This window comes from Salvelinus namaycush, chromosome 26 (genome assembly GCF_016432855.1).
Source record: "Salvelinus namaycush isolate Seneca chromosome 26, SaNama_1.0, whole genome shotgun sequence".
Classification (NCBI taxonomy): Eukaryota; Metazoa; Chordata; class Actinopteri; order Salmoniformes; family Salmonidae; genus Salvelinus; species Salvelinus namaycush.
The window spans coordinates 31,792,345-31,811,491 of NC_052332.1; the positions used below are offsets into that span (position 1 = coordinate 31,792,345).

At 40.5% G+C, this 19,147-nt stretch overlaps 1 protein-coding gene and 1 long non-coding RNA gene across 4 annotated transcripts; one reads left to right on the forward strand and one right to left on the reverse strand.

Moving 5' to 3' along the window:
- Positions 1-1,653: 1,653 nt before the first annotated feature.
- LOC120021533 lies at positions 1,654-18,708 on the forward strand. Of its 3 annotated transcripts, none has more exons than XR_005472526.1 (3): positions 1,654-1,948; positions 11,337-11,528; positions 15,631-16,230. It is a non-coding gene; the product is annotated as an uncharacterized LOC120021533 (long non-coding RNA). The 3 variants fall into 3 exon arrangements; XR_005472525.1 differs by lacking the exon at positions 15,631-16,230 and adding an exon at positions 11,663-12,138; XR_005472524.1 differs by lacking the exon at positions 15,631-16,230 and adding an exon at positions 18,660-18,708 and having other exon boundaries at positions 1,655-1,948.
- LOC120021532 (cytokine receptor common subunit gamma-like) lies at positions 11,102-16,907 on the reverse strand. The gene is given in 9 exon segments (XM_038965326.1): positions 11,102-11,520; positions 11,645-11,714; positions 11,872-11,971; positions 12,070-12,241; positions 12,381-12,517; positions 12,685-12,766; positions 12,768-12,852; positions 15,734-15,827; positions 16,766-16,907. Coding segments are annotated over 9 exon segments (1,032 nt in total). The 5' UTR covers positions 16,836-16,907; the 3' UTR covers positions 11,102-11,298.
- Positions 18,709-19,147: the final 439 nt, after the last annotated feature.

Sequence of the window (19,147 nt, forward strand, 5' to 3'; positions counted from 1 at the left end):
CAAGTGGCTCTACCAGCTTGATTGGCTTCCCTTGTCCCCAGGCTATTGACATATTTCTTACTCTTGTCTAAGACTCATACCCTTGCGTTCAGTGTATGGAATCACCTACAAGTATCAAGGATCCAGTCTCAAAAGAGATCCGGCTTTATGGGTTGTGCACCGCGTTGGACTGAAACTGAGGCATGCCAACCAAGCTGACCACAGGAAGACACTCTCCATTAATCACCACTACCTGACATATTTTTGGAATGGTAGACAGCCGAGCTTCCCACTGCCTCTGCACACTGTTGCAGACTGACAGAGAAAGACAGCGACAGAAATGCAGTAGTTCTTTGGATGCGGAATAGAGATGGATGGAGACGTCTATGTTCTATATTTTATATTCTATGTTCTTTATATGACTACTTCACTTGTCCCTGCAGATTTCTGGATAACCAGGGTACACTCATAATGGACTCATCTGGACTTACATTGTACTTCACGGTACATCCCAAGGATAATGAACACAGTTTCAAGACGTGATGAAATAAGCAGAAGAAAGGAAAGAAAGAACAGATGGAGATGGCTTTTTTTAATCGCTGCCTTTATTAAAAACCTGTTGTACGGGATGAGACTGAAGTGCTCCTCTTTGATCATGAAGCATCCAGTGTGAGAAGACTCCATTCAGTGGACAACCAAAGAAAAAGAAAGTGTAAAGCAGCTTGTGTATGTATTACATCTGTCAAATTGAGTATTGATTTAAATAACTTACAGAGATGACAGCCTTGTATAAATTGGCCACTTTTATGAAACCTTTTTGAGCCACTGTATCCCTTTGGAATAAATTCTGTTTTAACAAGTTGATTGGATATAAAGGAAAGACACTGTAACAGCCCTTGATATCTAGTGGTCAGTGTTAATTATATAAAAGTGTGTCTTTTTTATAGTATGCTTAAGCAATAAGGCACAAGGAAGTGTGGTATATGGCCAATATAACACGGCTAAGGACTGTTCTTACGCGCATCGCAACGCGGAGTGCCTGGATACAGCCCTCAGCCGTGCTATATTGGCCATTAACCACAAACACCCGAGTTGCCTTATAAACGGGTTACCAACATAATTAGAGCAGTAAAAATAAATGTTTTGTCATACCCGTGGTATACGGTCTGATATACCATGGCTGTCAGCCAATCAGCATTCATGGCTCGAACCACCCAGTTTATAATGTTTACTTAGTATGTGTTTACTTCACTTGCACAACATTAGGCAGATAATGTGTATGTCTGTACCCTTGTGTGTGGGGTGGGTGGAGGAAGTGTTTACAGCATAAGGCATGCAACTGGCGCCACAGTTTAGGATCAGGAATCATGCCAGATGTCCTGCTAAATGTTTTTAAAACACAAAAATTAGGGTTGGTCAATGTCTGTGCCAACTTTACCCTAGTCCATCACCTCATGGGTAAGACAACATTTAAAAGAAAATACCATTAAGCAAGTTAGTATTTAGTTTTCACTTTAAGAAAGGATAAACATCTACTTCACGATAGAATCCACTAATGTATTGATAAATGCTACCGTGTTCATTTCTTCTACTGTAATATATTTGGTAAATGGTCATTAACTGATAATTCTGTGCCCAAAGGAGATTGTTTGTAAACAAAGTGGATGAGATTCCCTCCCTGGTGGGAGGTGGCATGTCCAAAAGAGGAGGAGTCTCAGGAGAAAGATGAATGACTTGCCACTGGACATTGGTTCAGGAACCTGTTCTAGTTCAACCTCCAAAAGTACAAGTGGGACGAAATGCTTGTGACCGCATGACTGGCATGTATCTGTGATTACTAGCAAGTGTCCATTCAGAGATTTTGGATAATGTTTCCTCATTTAGGAAATTCTCTGGAAGATGCTTGTGATCAAAAGCTCCACAAAACAAAGAGACAGAAGGACAGAATTAATGGACAGAAGAGAAGCAGGTGAGTTACTTCTCTAATGAATTACTCTAATAAACAAAACAAACACACCACTTTACTAAGGTTTTTATTTTAGACATGGGAAAGTCAGGAGTGGATTTAGCACTAACTGATCACTAACTGACAAAACATTGTTTATTTGCATTAGAAATGATTGTTTGGTCATATACCGTCAGGTCCATAATTATTGGCACCCTTGATGGGGCTATTTTGCTTCTACTGGTCCTGTGGCCCTTGTTAAGGTCAACGACATCATGAACATTACCAAGTACTAGGATGTTTTATACCACAACCTGGTTGCCTCTGCCAGGAAGCTGACTATTGGCAGCAAGTGGATCTTCCAGCAAGACAATAACCCCAAGCACACATCAAATTCACAAAGAAATGGTTAATTGACCACAAAATCAACATTTTGCAATGGCTATCTCAGTCTCCAGACTTGATAACTTGTTAAACAAAACCTCTTTCTCTGAGCAGCTTTATTAGTATAAAATAATATAATTCCCCCTTTTTTTGTTTCATACAATATAGCTCAGTATTTGTATTATTTATTTATTTTATACTTTACCCCCCTCATCTTTATCAGGGGTGCCAATAATTATGGACCTGACTGTATATGATCAAAACAATTCGGTACATTTCTAATGCACTTCAGAACATTTTGCAAGAGTTAGCTATACCAGATATGCTACAGCGTAGTAGTTAGTTGCTGTATCTCTGGAAGCAGACAACCAAGACTGGTTGTGATAAGCTAGCATGACGTAGCTGTGATGTTGTTGCCCCCCATGGCTGAAAGTCGCCCTTTATCTCCTCAGGAGGTTCACACTCAGCTTCCCTCTGGCAAAGAGTGATTTGTGATTTGGGCTTGATAACTATAGAATGTATGTCATGGAAACTGTAGTGTTATGTAAACATCCCCTCATTGTTTTTGTTTCTCCCTAGAAGGGGTTGGAAACACAATTATTTTCCAATAATTTTGTTGTGAACAGAACCACTATTTTTTTTTGTTTCGTTCCACTCTTCCGACCAGCAAAATATAGTTCTGAACCGGTTCGAACCCCAAAAATGTACCATTTTATATCATTCCTTTCTGAAATCTACAGTTTTTACATTTAGCTCATTAAATGACTTCCCCAATCAGTGCGGACAGAGCAGGCAACCTAGGTGTTCACATGCGTGATGGACAGACAAGTGTAACCTAACTATTGGCGCAAGATGCGACTGAAATTTTGTGGGTAGGGAAGAGCTTGAGAGGGTTGTTTGAGGAGGAGGCTTGAAGCGCTGGGCATCTTGTTATGTCATGCATTATCTGAATGACGTCCACAGAATTATACCTAGGAGGAGCGGCTTCTTTGTAGGAACTTTTAATGTCCTTTGAGCTAGCTAGATAACTAACAAGCATGAGCTAGTTAGCTCATACGTTTGTGAGTGCAGAGCTGCACCAGAATTAAAAACACGTCTTGCCTTTTTCTAGTTAATACATCCAAGGTGAAACGGGATAAATACGCCTATATTATCCATAACTAGCAGTGAAGAAGTTAATCCATGATTCTCTAGCTAATTAAAAATATCCCTCCCCCCTTCATCTGCAGGAACCCCTCTTATTGCTTCTATTCGCCAATTTTTAAGTAGGACAGGTGGGAGGCGGAGCTGCTCCAGTACAGTAGGTGGTGTTAATGCACAATAACTTTGGATGCCAGCCACTGATAAACCACATAGAAGTGGCGGGGGCGACAACGGTAGCTAGCTAGCCATACACTGGTAAACAGTGTCCTTCGCCCCCACCTGTCAGGCATTGTTTTCGCACAGTTCTGTTAACGATGGCAGGTGTTCGGCAGGCGGGAGCGAAGGACACTGTGTGCTAGCTAGTCCTAAGGAGGACTCCAGTACACAGCAGGTGGGAGGCACACCGTTTCACTAACTATCAAGCTAGCTTGTCTCGAGGTATTGCTAGTCTCGAGGTATTGCTTGCCTGAGGTAGAGTACCTTATGATAAGCTGTCGACCACACTATCTACCAAGAGAGTTCTCATCTGTATTATTCGTATTTACCACCACAAAGTGAAGCTGTCACTAAGACCGCTGTCAATCAACTCTATAAGGCCATAAGCAAAGAAGAAAATGCTCACCCAGAAGCGGCGCTCCTAGTGGCCGGGGACTTTAATGCAGGCAAACTTAAATCAGTTTTACCAAATATTTATCAGCATGTCCTCCTGATTCCTGCTTACAAGCATAATCTTAAGCAGGAAGTACCAGTGACTCGCTCAATACGGAAGTGTTCAGGTGACGCGGATGCTACACTACAGGACTGTTTTGCTAGCACAGACTGGAATATGTTCCAGGATTCATCCAATGACATTGAGGAATACACCACCTCAGTCATCAGCTTCATCAATAAGTGCATCGATGACGTCGTCCCCACAGTGACTGTACGTGCATATCCCAACCAGAAGCCATGGATTACAGGCAACATCCGCATCAAGCTAAAGGCTAGAGCTGCCACTTTCAAGGAGCGGGAGACTAATCCGGACGCTTATCAGAAATCCCGCTACGCCCTCAGACGAACCATCAAATAAGCAAAGCGTCAATACAGGATTAAGATCGAATCCTACTACACCGGCTCTGATGCTCGTCGGATGTGGCAGGGCTTGAAAACTATTACGGACTACAAAGGGAAACCCACACGCGAGCTGCCCAGTGACGCGAGCCTACCAGACGAGCTAAATGTCTTTTATGCTCCCTTCGAGGTAAGCAACACTGAAGCATGCACGAGAGCACCAACTGTTTTGGATGACTGTGTGATAACGCTCTTGGTAGCCGATGTGAACAAAATTTTCAAACAGGTCAACATTCACAAAGCCACTGGGCCAGACGGATTACCAGGACGTGTACTCAAAGCATGCGCGGATCAACTGTCAAGACACTGACATTTTCAACCTCTCCCTGACCGAGTCTGAAATACCTGAAATGTTTGAGCAGACCACCATAGTCCCTGTGCTCAAGGAAGCGAAGGTAACCTGCCTAAATGATTACCGCCCCGGGGCACTCACGTCGGTAGCCATGAAGTGCTTTGAAAGGCTGGTCATGGCTCACATCAACAGCATCCTCCAGGACACCCTAGACCCACTCCAATTTGCATATCGCCCCAACATATCCACAGATGATGCAATCTCAAACGCACTCCACACTGCCCTTTCTCATCTGGACAAAAGGAACACCTATGTGAGAATGCTGTTCATTGACTACAGCTCAGCGTTCAACACCATAGTGCCCACGAAGCTAATCACTAAGCTAAGGACTCTGGGACTAAACACCTCCCACTGCAACTGGATCCTGGACTTCATGACGGGCCGCCCCCAGGTGGTAAGAGTAGGCAACAACACGTCTGCCACGCTGATCCTTAACACTGGGGCCCCACAGTGGTGTGTACTTAGTCCCCTCCTGTATTCCCTGTTCACCCACGACTGCGTGGCCAAACAACTCCAACACCATCATTAAGTTTGCTGACGACACAACAGTGGTAGGCCTGATCACCGACAACGATGAGATGGCCTATAGGGAGGAGGTCAGAGAACTGGCAGTGTGATGCCAGGACAACAACCTCTCCCTCAATGTGAGCAAGACAAAGGAGCTGATCGTGGACTACAGGAAAAGGCGGGCCGAACAGGCCCCCATTAACATCAACGGGGCTGTAGTGGAGCGGGTCGAGAGTTTCAAGTTCCTTGGTGTCCACATCACCAACGAACTATCATGGTCCAAACACACCAAGACAGTCGTGCCCTTTTTACCCCCCTCAGGAGACTGAAAAGATTTGGCATGTGTCCCCAGATCCTCAAAAGGTTCTACAGCTGCACCATCGAGAGCATCCTGACAGGTTCTATCATCGCCTGATATGGCAACTGCTCGGCATCTGACCGTAACACCTTGCCTAAACCGGCTGCGCGCTTGCGCCATCGTGCGCTATCATGCATAAATGTATTTTGCCCCCCCACACCAAACGCGATCACGACACGCAGGTTAAAATATCAAAACAAACTCTGAACCAATGACATTAATTTGGGGACAGGTCGAAAAGCATTAAACATGTATGGTAATTTAGCTAGTTAGCTTGCACTTGCTAGCTAACGTTAATTTGTCCTATTTAGCTAGCTTGCTGTTGCTAGCTAATTTGTCCTGGGATATAAACATTGAGTTTTTATTTTACCTGAATTGCACAAGGATCTCTACTCCGACAATTAATCCACACATAAAACGGCCAACCGAATCGTTTCTAGTCATCTCTCCTCCTTCCAGGCTTTTTCATTGTTTAAATTATATGGTGATCGCATCTCAACTTTCATTGTATTACCACGACTACCGGCAAAACAGTTTGTCTTTCTATCACCCACGTGGGTATAACCAATGAAGAGATGGCACGTCGGTACCTGCTTCTATAAACCAATGAGGAGATGGGAGAGGCAGGACTTGTAGCGCGATCTGCGTCAGAAATAGGAATGAGTTCTAATTTAGCCCTTGGCGTCGCAGACGCTCGTTGGCCGTGCGAGCAGTGTGGGTGCAATAATTGAATAACATGGATTTCTAAATTTATTTTGCGACGCTCGCGCACGCGACGTGTCCGGTCTGGTCAGCATGTAAGGCGCTACAGAGGGAGTGCGAACGGCCCAGTACATCACTGGGGCCAAGCTTCCTGCCATCCAGGACCTATATAATAGGCGGTGTCAGTGGAAAGCCCATAAAATTATCAGAGACTCCAGTCACCCAAGTTATAGACTGTTTCCTCTGCTACCATATGGCAAGCGGTACCGGACAGCCAAGTCTAGGACCAAAAGGCTCCTCAACAGCTTCTACCCCCAAGCCATTAGACTGCTGAACAATTCATAAAAATCGCCACCGGACAATTTACATTGACCCCCCCACCCATACACTGCTGCTACTCCCTGTTTGTTTGGGGGCCTGTTCGGCCCGCCTTTTCCTGTACCTCCTCTGTCTGCTTTTCTTACTCTCTTAACTTTTTCTTCTGCTCCAATCTTTCTCCTCTTTTCTTCACTCGTCTTCCTTCTATTTACCATTCCACCTCACTCTTATACACTCTCCTCGCTTCACTCTTTTTACACCCTTCATTTTTCCTTCTCCTTCCTCTCCAATGTTTAATAATAAATAGTACACTATTAGATAAAAAACTTTGGTTAACAGATTCCCATTGGTTGGAATAATACATTTGCAGGCTTTGTAATCATATCTTTACTTTTCCTCCTCTCTCTTTCACTCTTCTTTCTATCGTCTTCCTCCTCTCCACTCTATCAGAAAATATTATGCTAATGTTATCCATGAAAATTTCAAAATATATTTTCACACTAATGTAAACTCACTCACTTTTGTACATCGCCTTGGTCCGTACAATTTACCTTATTTTAGCGGCCCAAATACGTAATACTTCCAGATCAACTGTAATGTCAATATCATTGTAAAGCACAATTTCTCCCCTTTCAAACAAAATCAATGACATGAGCTCCACGCTGCCCGTTTCTGCATAATTCAACAAGGCAATGAGCTCCATCGGGTCTTTTTAAAAATGGCGGGTGGGGAAGCGAAACTAATGCGTGATAGTGAGAAGGACAGTTATCGTGTGGGAAAACTGCTTTTTTTCACTCGATCTGTCCAACTTATCCCCCTTATTGCCTCTACAATGTAAACAAAACACTATAAAGAGTTTATATAATGTATCATTACATACCTATTTGAAGGGTTTTCAGGGCGGTGCTAAAGTGATCTTCAGAAGGTAACAGCGGCTTTGAGAGTCATGATCGCATGCAGTGATGACGCAAAAAATGACTAGGTATCCCCCCCTTACCCCCGTCACTGTCCATTTCTTGTTTTTAAACGATGAGCGAAGTGCTACACCTGTAATGGAGGGTCCGTTTTTTCAACTTTTCTCCAATACTATAGAGCCATTACCATGTCGATCAACGCTTGAATAGAAACGTAGTTCACACCCCAGATTTTGAAGTCAACACAGTCGCTACAGTCCCATTCGTTTTCTTTGCAGGCTCGTTTGAATGTCGCGGTTGCGCACATTTGTACGGAATGGGGTGAGTTTACGTTACTTATTATAATGCCAAACCATTAAAATTGTAATCTACAAATAAATATTAAATATTCTCATAATTAATTGTGCATTCATTTAATATAATCATGTTTACATGTGAACGTTGTTTAACCTAGCTACCAAGACAGTAGCTAGCTAACCTAGCTAGATAACTTAGTCGACATAGCTAATGTTAGCTAGCATAACCTATTTAAAACCTTATAGAGCAGATCATCTATCTATATAATAAATTGTGACATTTTAACATCACTAGCTAGTATCTCAAACGATTGTAACTTACCTGGCTTGAAAAGACGTTTGTGGTGATGTTGTGGATTCACTTGACACTTGCTAGCTTCTGGCCGAGTTTTCCACAGCAGTTTTCTCTAAAACTAGCGGGAGCAAGTAGTTAGTAGAAGAAGAAGAGTGAATGAAGCTGCTATAGCGAGCAGCCTCCTCTGCTGGACGAAACAAGCACAACGCGATTGAGAAGTCAACTGGTAGGCTCTACTGCCCGGTCTTTCTTGCCACGTAAAATATTATTTCACTTTGCAGTCTGTTTTTAATGCACTGTAAAAAACAGGGACATTTCCGAGGACAGGCCACCAAAAACGGGGACTGTCCCCGGAAAACGGGGATGTCTGGTCACCCTATCCTATAAGTACTATTTTAATAGTAATGTGTTAACAGCCAATGTGTATTATATGACTGTTGCCTCCTGTTTAAGTTTATTGCAATTACGTTTGTTTTTTATTATAATTATTAGGTGGAAGTTGCTAGCTACGGTGGTATCTTTAACCTAGCCTAGATTTTAGCCAGCTGCTCTGCAGTGCAAGCTAGCTTGACTTGCTATAAAGGTAGAGAAACAAGTTGAGGAAAAAGTAACTAAACAAAACATGTTTTATTATTACCAGAAACAATATATTTATCCTGTCTTGAATGAACAGATCATATTTTGCAATCTTCTAAAATAAATTTGATCTCTGACAAGAGACAGGCTCTACTCCAGCTTGAATTACAAACTCTACACTTTTCAGTCAAGACTCCGTGAAGATGAAAGATTAAATACGTCACGTAAACAGGGCATAAGTTTCTGAGTGACAGAGTGAGGGCTTTGCATAGGAGCTTTGTTGCGTTTTGTTGTGGGACTAGAAAAAAATGCCTGGAACGGGCACCTCTAATGTAACTCTATGGCAGCACCCAAGGGGCTAGAATTTTCTAGCTCTACCCGTAGATTTTGTGGTGATGTAGTGTCCCCATGACTGACAAAACACTGAACCAATCACGACGCAACTAGAGAACCTTAACAAACCCTACGCTCCATATTTTCTGCTGGCTGCCCCACCACCACAGAAAGCCCTGAGCTAGGCTGAAACACCTGCATTTTGGAGCTGCCTTACATGCTGACCAGACCGCTCGTGCGCATGCATGCATGCACCATCGTGCACATGTTGATTTTGTCCACCCACACCAGACACAATCAGGACACGCAGGTTGAAATATCAAACAAACTCTGAACCAACTATATTAATTTGGGGACAGGTCAAAAAGCATTAACATTTATGGCAATTTAGCTAGCTAGCTTGGTGTTGCTAGCTAATTTGTCCTGTGATATAAACATTGGGTTATTATTTTACCTGAAATGCACAAGGTCCTCTACTCCGACAATTAATCCACAGATAAAAGGGTAAACCGAGTTCATTTCTAGTCATCTCTCCTCCTTCAGAGCTCTTCTTCTTCTTTGGACTTTATATTGCGGTTAGCAAGCAACTTTAAGGTGCATTGTCACCACCAACTGGTCTGGAATGTGGACCTCAGGTCATCTTTCAATCACCCATGTGGGTATATGCTCCTAAAAACCAATGAGGAGATGGGAGAGGCGGGACTTGCAGCGCATCAAGTGTCACAAATAGAACCAAGTTCTATTTTATCGCCTGGCTACACAGACACTCGTTGACTCGCGCGAGCAGTGTGGGTTCAATGATTGAATAACATGTATGTGTAAAATTATTTTGCAAAGCTCGAGGACGTGACACGAGCGGTGTGGTCAGCATGTTACTCAAGAAAGCAAAAAAAGAGACCATGTTTGTCTGCAGCTTTATTATCTCAATGACTATGTTATTTTTTTTTTTTACATTGTTTGCAAACTGACATGACTTAAAACAGGTGGGGCACCTGCCCTGAATGACAGGTCGCCACTGGTAGGATTACAGGATATCATGCAACATTAGGAGGCAACGTTTATCATATTTATTTAAGAGGAAATAGGCCAATAGCCTATAGTAATTTTTATAGCAGTAGCCCCCGCTCGGAAACCAAATTTAAAGAAAATACTATTACAATCAGATTTTAAAAAACAGATTAAAATATACCTTATGGAACAGCGGGGACTGTGAAGAAATATACACAAAGGTACAGACACACGCATACGCACACAACCGCTAGCACACACACTCTCCACACATGTACATTGTAAAATTGTTGTATGGTGGTATTATACATTTTGTAATGTAGATATGCAGTGGTGTAATAATGTGGTATGATGTACTGTTTTACCTTTTGTTTTATATTTAATGTAAGTGCCTTAATGTGTTTGGACCACAGGAAGAGCAGTGGGTATCCCTAATAAATGTAAATACAAGCTAGTATAAGATACCATTTTAATGAAAGTATAGGCTAATATTCAACATTTCAGATGCTCACTCTATTCCAACGAGATACAGTGTGCAATAGTACAATTTAAATTTCACAAGGGATTGTTTATAATATTAAAACTGTCAGCTGAATCATGTTTAACCCTGTGCCCATCATTTCAGCTGCTAAGATCATTTTTTCATTAGCTTGTATATGCTATAGATATCTTTTTTTTATGACATTATTAGAAACATTTTAGACATGCACGCTCATAAGTAGCCTAGCTCATAACGCTACTATATTGTATGTGGTCAGTTTGTGTAATTAACAGCTTTTTTTCTCGCAATACAAGGAGGGTATGTCATTATTGCAATGTTCAGAGCATTTTATGTTGTATTCTCTCTCAAAAATCGATGCATTTAAAAATCTTACAAATGGTTGAACATCAAACAAAAATGCTTGGATTTATTACCGTAATATTAAGGATGTTCATATGTTAAAATTCTAAAAAGAAATCTGATAGAAACTCCCTTTAGCCCATGCATACACCAATCTAATACGTATTATCAATGAGGGGGATCAAGGAAGTGCACACCTAGGGGAGAAGGGTAATTAGAATGCAGCCTTTGTAAGTCTCACTCAATACCAGCTTGTTCATTTTCACTTGTGACAGGAAAAGTGGAAGCTGAGGAGGAACACGTGGACAGGCAATCTGACTGGTCTGTTAGGATGGAGAAGTTGCTCTCAGATTCGCTGACGCTGCCAGTTTGGGGAACCAGACTGTACTCACGAACAGGACAGGCAAACTCAGTGAAGTTAGGCTGGAAGCAAATGTCCTTGGAGATGGGAAGCCAGGCCTTTAAAGGTAAAGGTTACATGTAATATGTGAGATATAAGATGGGATTTAAACTGTAGATAACAGTAATAGAGAAACAAAGATTATAATGAAGTGCAATGCATGGGACCAGGGATAAATATTACCTCTACATTCTCATCTAGGTTCTTGCCTGGATTAGGCACAATGGGAATGAGGATGAATCTCAGTCGTTCTCTACAAAGAGATAGGGTTAGTTCAAAATCAGAGTATCACTTTTTTTCAGAGGAAGAATGGAGGAGACTTTGATTTTTTTATAATGTAAACTATACCCCTTGATTTTAGTCTTTATTTGGGGTGTAAGTGTGGTGTTAACTTCTGTTGGCAAACCCACCTTTCCCTGTAGACCAGCATGCAGGCCAATATGAAGAGTGTCATGGTACCCACTAATGACAGTACTGGCTTCCACACAGACATTGAGCTGCCAGATATGTCTAGGCCAAAGAGAAAGGTTGACATGACAAAGTCCTGACAGAAGTCTGAGCACAACTTTATAACCATAAAGCAAAGCAGAGATTTTGTATGTATTTACCTGTGAAGTTATTTCCCTTCATGGAATCCCATTGAATGGGCTGACTCCATTCACTCCAGAACTTGGACTCGCCACAGATGTCGTTTACTCGTGCTCTCACTTGAAACTCATAACGACTGCTCTTTAACGGAAAAGCCACAGCATACTTCTGTTCCTTGCTTGGAGTAGATGTCTGAAGAAAGGAACAAAGAGAGAGTGGAGGAGAGAGAGATAGTTTTTTCAAACATTTGTCCAGTATTTTGTTGAAAAATGACCAGTAGGCTACAGTGTCCAAACAGTGGTCCAACTCCTGAGTCCTGACCCATCCCCACCTTCCACTTCTCGCTGTTTATTCTGTAGCGAACTTCACTCTCAATGCAGTAGGTGTTCTTGCTGTTGTTCCAGTACAGATTCAGCTCTGGGTCTTTGTTCATCTCAACTGACAGGTTAACAGGAGGGTAAAGCTTCACTAGAAAAAGCATTAAGGAGGGTCAAATGTTAACGACATTTCAATCAAATGAAGATTGAAATAGGAAAAACACGCGTTAAAAAGCCTAAAGTAAGATGACTATTGTTCTTCATGTTACATGCTGTTCTGTATGTAAGGTTCTGATTTGATTGAGAAAAAGAACCTACCCATGCTTTTCAGGTTATGGGTCTGCACATAACTGTTGTTCTGATGGACCAGCTTGGTTGTCAGTGTTCTAAACCTGTCAGACATTGTCATAGGACAGTCTACATCCCACAGAATAACTCTTCTCCTGTAGATATGTTGTGCACTCCTCCATATTATCTTTGATGAACCTAAACACATACCATGTGAAAATGATGGATGAGAATTAGTACCAAAGTACGGATATTTAAGATTTGACAGAGATACACTCCCCTACGTATGTATTCGGACAGTGAAGCAATTATAAATGTTTTGGGCTCTATACTCCAATATTTTGGATTTGAGATGTTTCCTATGAGGCAACAGTACAGAATGTCAATTTTTATTCAAGGGTATTTTCAAACATAATGTATGTATTTTACAGTTTAGAAATGAAAGCATTTTATGTATCTAGTCCCCCCATTTGAAGAAGTCATAAGTATTTGGGCAAATTAACTTATGTATTATAGTTAGTAGTCAAAAGTGACTCAACAAACTTGTTGGATGCATTTGCAGTTTGTTTTGGTTGTGTTTTGAGTTATATTTTGCCTAATAGCAACTGAATGGTGAATGATGACTGGAGTAATTTTCTTTCTGTGATAAGATGTTTGTGAACACTTCTAAATTAATCCTTATAATGCCATGATTAAGAAAATAAATCATGAATAGTGATGAGTGAGAAGGTTATAGAAGCTACAACAAAACATACTAACCTCTCACCATTACCAATAACAGGGGAGGTTAGCATTTTTTAGGGGGTATGATCTTTGTGCCTCTGTAACTTTCTCACTAATCATTATTCAGGATTCATGATTATCCATAATCATCATAGTATCCACATTAATGTAGAAGTGTTCGGAAACATCTTCTATTCTAAATTACAATAAAAGTTACTCCAAATGACATAATACATTATTCACCATTCAGTTCCTATTGGGCTAAATATAATCCGAAATACAACCAAAACAAAATGCAAATGCATTCAACGAGTTTGTAGAGTCACAAGGTTGATGTGGTCATTGAGTGCTAGGAATATGGGACCAAATACTAAACTTCTGACTACTTTAATACACTACAATTGAATTTGTCCAAATTTCTTCAAATGGGGGGACTAAATACAGGTAACGACCAAAATAAAGGAAACATCAACATAAAGTGTCTTAAAACCTCTCTAGGGTACGTGAGACGGTAGCGTCCCACCTCTTCAACAGCCAGTGAAACTGCAGGGTGCCAAATTCAAATACAGAAATACTCATTATAAAAATTCAGAAAACAAAACATATTTTACATAGGTTTAAAGATGAACTTCTTGTGAATCCAACCACGGTGCCAGATTTAAAAAATGCTTTACGGCGAAAGCATACCTTACGATTATTTGAGAACATAGCCCAGCAGACAAATCATTACAAACAGTAACCAGCCAAGTAGAAGAGTTACACAAGTCAGAAATAGAGATAAAATTAATCCCTTACCTTTGATGATCTTCATATGGTTGCACTCAGCAGACATTCATTTACTCAATAATTTACTCAATAAATGTTCCTTTTGTTCGATAAAGTCTCTTTATATCCAAAAACCTCTGTTTTATTCGCACGTTTTCTTCAGTAATCCACAGGCTCAAACGCAATCACAACATGCAGACAAAAATCCAAATTGTATCCGTAAAGTTCATAGAAACATGTCAAACGATGTATATATTCAATCCTCAGGTTGTTTTTAGCCTAAATAATCGATAATATTTCAACCGGACAATAACGTCGTCAATATAAAAGGTAAACAAGAAAGGCACACGCGCATGAAAAAGCTCTGTGACACGGGCAGGGTCCAGTCATTCAGACTGCTCTTACTCCCTCATTTTTCAGAATACAAGCCTGAAACAATTTCTAAAGACTGTTGACATCTAGTGGAAGGCATAGGAACTGCAATTTGAGTCCTAAGTCAATGGATACTGTAATGGCATTGATTAGAAAACTACAAAACCAACAAAAAAAACTACTTCCTGAATGGATTTTTCTCAGGTTTTCGCCTGCCAAATCAGGTCTGTTATACTCACAGACACTATTTTAACAGTTTTGGAAACTTTAGAGTGTTTTCTATCCAAATCTACCAGTTATATGCATATCATATCTTCTGGGCCTGAGTAGCAGGCAGTTTAATTTGGGCATGCTTTTCATCCAAAATTCCGAATGCTGCCCCCTACCCTAGAGAAGTTTTAATAGGGTATTGGGCCATCAAGAGCCAGAACACATTTGATGCACCTCGGCATAGATTCTACAAGTATCTGGAACTCTATTGGAGGGATGTGGCAACATTCTTCCACGAGAAATTCCATCATTTGGTGTTTTGTTGATGGTGGTAGAAAACATTGTCTCATTCGCCACTTCAGAATCTCCTATAAGTGTTCAATTGGATTGAGATCTGGTAACTGAGACGGCCATGAAATATGGTTTTACATTGTTTTCATGCTCATCAAACCAATCAGTGACGTGTGCCCTGTGGATAAGGGTATTTTCATCATATTGGGGCATTACCATGGTAGCCAAAATAGTGGTCAAAATATGGCATGATGGGATGTTAATTGCTTAATTAACTCAGGAACCACACCTGTGTGGAAGCACCTGCTTTCAATATACTTTGTATCCCTCATTTACTCAAGTGTTTTAATTATTTTGGCAGTTACCTGTACATAAAGTGTTCATTTGTAAATGGTAAAAGATACAGTATGTATTGTATGAACATACCCTCAAATAAAATGTGGCATTCTGTACTGTCACCTCATGTGAAACATTTGTTCTAAAATTAAAAATGCTGGAGTTTAGAGCCACATTTAAAATGGTAGCTTCACTGTCCACAAATACATATGGTAAGGAGTGTAATAACAATAATATATTAATTCATATAGAGAGTCTCAAAGTACTTTTCATTGTAAGGGGAAAACTCACCTCAACCACCACCAATGTGTGACACCACATCACAGTGATGCACGGCAAGCATTTTGGACAAAGACCTCAACACCCATCACATTGCACTAACCTGTTGCTGAAAAAGGTGAAGTTGACCTCTGGGATCCTCTGTTCACTCCAGATGCAGTTGACATAATCCAGATTAATGATCAGGCAGTTTACATCTGAAAAAATGGAACAGAAATTGAAAATCTGTTTAAATGGGAGATGTGGTATGATATCAAGATGAGTTGCATAATTACATTGGGTGTTTACAGTTTTTTAAGAGACAAATCAGATAACATATATTAAGGGGTCTATACCTTCATGTATATCATGACTAGAGTACTTTTCCACCATCACATTGAATGAAATTAATCATTTTATCAGTATGTGAATGTATACGACAAGATGGATGGCCATGTTACAGGAAACCCCAAAGTAGTTGACGTCAATCTCAGACTAGCAGGGGACTTTTGGTGTCGCATCAGCAATAGAAATGGCACATGAAACTTTACTTTTCAGATTATTTTGTGTTTCTAGGTAGTTATGTAATAGTTTGATCAAATAAATTGCTATAATACCTGGTATAAAGTGTAATTTATTTATTATTTGATGACTCCCAAAGAAACAGAAAGGTAATTAAATTGGCATTATGTAATTACATTACGTACGAGGTAAGTCGATGTACATCAATTCAATAAATATAGCTCAACCAAAAACTTGAGAGTTTTTGAAATGTAACGGTTATATTTCCTATATGTCATAGTCTAAAACAATTATTAATAACTGGAGAAAAATATATATATATATAATTTGCTGACACACTTATGTGAACATTGAAAAAAAATTCAAGACAAATGTCAACTGAGCGGAAACCATCCATCAACATGAGTACACGATAAAATGATCAGAAGACAATCTAAACCTCACTATCTTATTAACACAAATACATGTACAAATTATAATAAATCCTACAAAGATTCTCCAAGATTAAAAACAGTATCAAAAGTTGAGGGCACATTGGCCGGATGTGTTGTCGTAGCACCAGGTCTTAAACAAGTTGAATAAATGAACATTAAAATTAATATCACAGGTGTAGCATCCAACAGGACAATCTTACTGGGGGTGGAGGGAGCCTCATATCCTTGGAGAGAGATGAGGAGAAACAACCAGCTTCCAACCATCTTCATGTCAAAATGGATGACAGTGGGAATGAACGTAACTAGCTATACGCTAATGTATTTGTGTATGGCTGCTCAGTGACTTCCTCTTTTATCCCCTTTAGTTTAACTTTTTTTTAAACAGCCGTGTGTTACATTTCCTGTTCCACTGGCCACCTCCTTCAATCTATGAAAAACACAGAAAGACAAACTACAGAAAAGAACATTGCAGGGGGATTGTACAGACCATTAATAATCTACAACTATAAAGTAAATTAACTATGCACGTTCACTAACAGCCAATAGGTAAGCGATAAACACAGAAGCTTTGTACATAATTAGATTATAAATAACACTTAATCCAATGTTTGTTAACAATCAAAAGTGAGTAAAAACAAACATTTAGTATAGTATATCCTTTTGAATTTAAAGTAGGCTGTCTATAAATATGCATTGTGGTGATACTGATTAACTTGAAGCAAATGAGAAGTTCCTGTGTAAAAAAAAAAAAATGAATATTTTTTTAAAGTTCCAGTTAGTGTCAGTTTCACTACTTAAGCTTCAATTAAGTTGCCAGAATTCATCAGCTACATCATCTGTCTTTTTTCTACTGAAAAAGGGTACATGCACCAGAAGGAAGTCTGTGGCAGGGCTTTGACACAGAAACATACAGGTGTAGGATCTTAATGTGGTGACCCTGTTGTTGCAAGAACATTTCCTGCACTTCAGAAAATGCTAACTTGTTGTGTATTCAAGGTTTAAAAAGGGTTCTAAAGTTTGTAATTTCCACTTTAACATTTCAGACTTTATTTGCTATAGCAAAAATGTATCAAACCCTACACAAATGTAAATTTTTATAATCCACACAATAATTCAAATTTCCTGTTGCTGCAGGATTAAACTCCTCAAATTAAGAGCATACATCTGTAGACCACAATTTAATCAGGCTATACTATCTTGAGCTAGTGTGATAAAACGTCATGCAGAGACACAAAGCTGGTGAACTATAGTGCTGCTTTTATGAAGATTGACATACAGTACATTATGTTCTTTGCAGCATTTTCCTGATAACTTTTCATCATTTTTTGTATTTTCCCTGTATCACATTGCAGACTACAATGCCTCCTTTCTTGATTCTGTTTTCACAATGTAATAAAAACTCTCAAAAGTGCATCCATAAACAGGAAATGACACAAAATCAACTATTGAACCACACCTTGACCACCCAGGTCTCTGATCTACACTCTTAGAAAAAAGGGTTCCAAAAGGGTTCTTCCAGCTGTCTCCATAGGAGAACCCTTTTGGTTCCAGGTAGAACCCTTTTGGGTTCCATGTAGAACCCTTTGTGGAAAGGATTTTACATGGAACCAAAAGGGTTCTACCTGGAACCAAAAAGGGCTCTTCGAAGGTGTATCCTATGGGGACAGCCGAAGAACCCTTTTATGTTCTAGATAGCACCTTTTTTTTCTAAGAATGCACCTCCAATTCTCATCAGTGTCACACCCTGGCCTTAGTATTCTTTGTTTTCTTTATTATTTTAGTTAGGTCAGGGTGTGACATGGGGAATGTATGTGTTTTTTGTAGTGTCTAGGGTGGTTGTAAGGTTTAGGGGGTTTATTAGAGTAGTTGGGTTTATGTTTAGTATAGAAGTCTAGCTGTGTCTATGGTTGCCTGAATGGTTCTCAATCAGAGACAGATGTCATTAATTGTCTCTGATTGGGAGCCATATTTAAGGCAGCCATAGGCACTAGGTTTTTGTGGGTAATTGTCTGTGTCTATGTTGCATGTTTGCACTTAGTCTTTTGATAGCTTCACGTTTGTTGTTTTGTTTCGTTGTCCTTCTTCCAATTAAAGAGAAGATGTATTTTCCACACGCTGCGCCTTGGTCCTCTCTCTCTCCCATTGACGATCGTGACAGAATTACCCACCTAAATCGGACCAAGTGGCGTGTCAAGCGGCAACAGGACCCACCTACACAGGATTTCTGGACATGGGAGGACGAATTGGATGGTAAGGGACCTTGGGCTCAACCAGGAGAATATCGCCGCCCCAAAGCTGAGCTGGAGGCAGCGAAAGCAGAGAGGCGGCGATATGAGGAGGCAGCACGGAAGCAAGGCTGGAAGCCCGTGAGTACAACCCAAAATTTTCTTGGGGGGGGGGGCTAAGAGGTAGTGGGCCGAGGGCAGGTAGGAGACCTGCGCCCACTTCCCAGGCTAACCGTGGAGAGCGAGAGTACGGGCAGACACCGTGTTACGCAGTAGAGCGCATGGTGTCTCCTGTACGCGTGCATAGCCCGGCTCGGTACATTCCAGCTCCACGTATCGGCCGGGCTAGATTGAGCG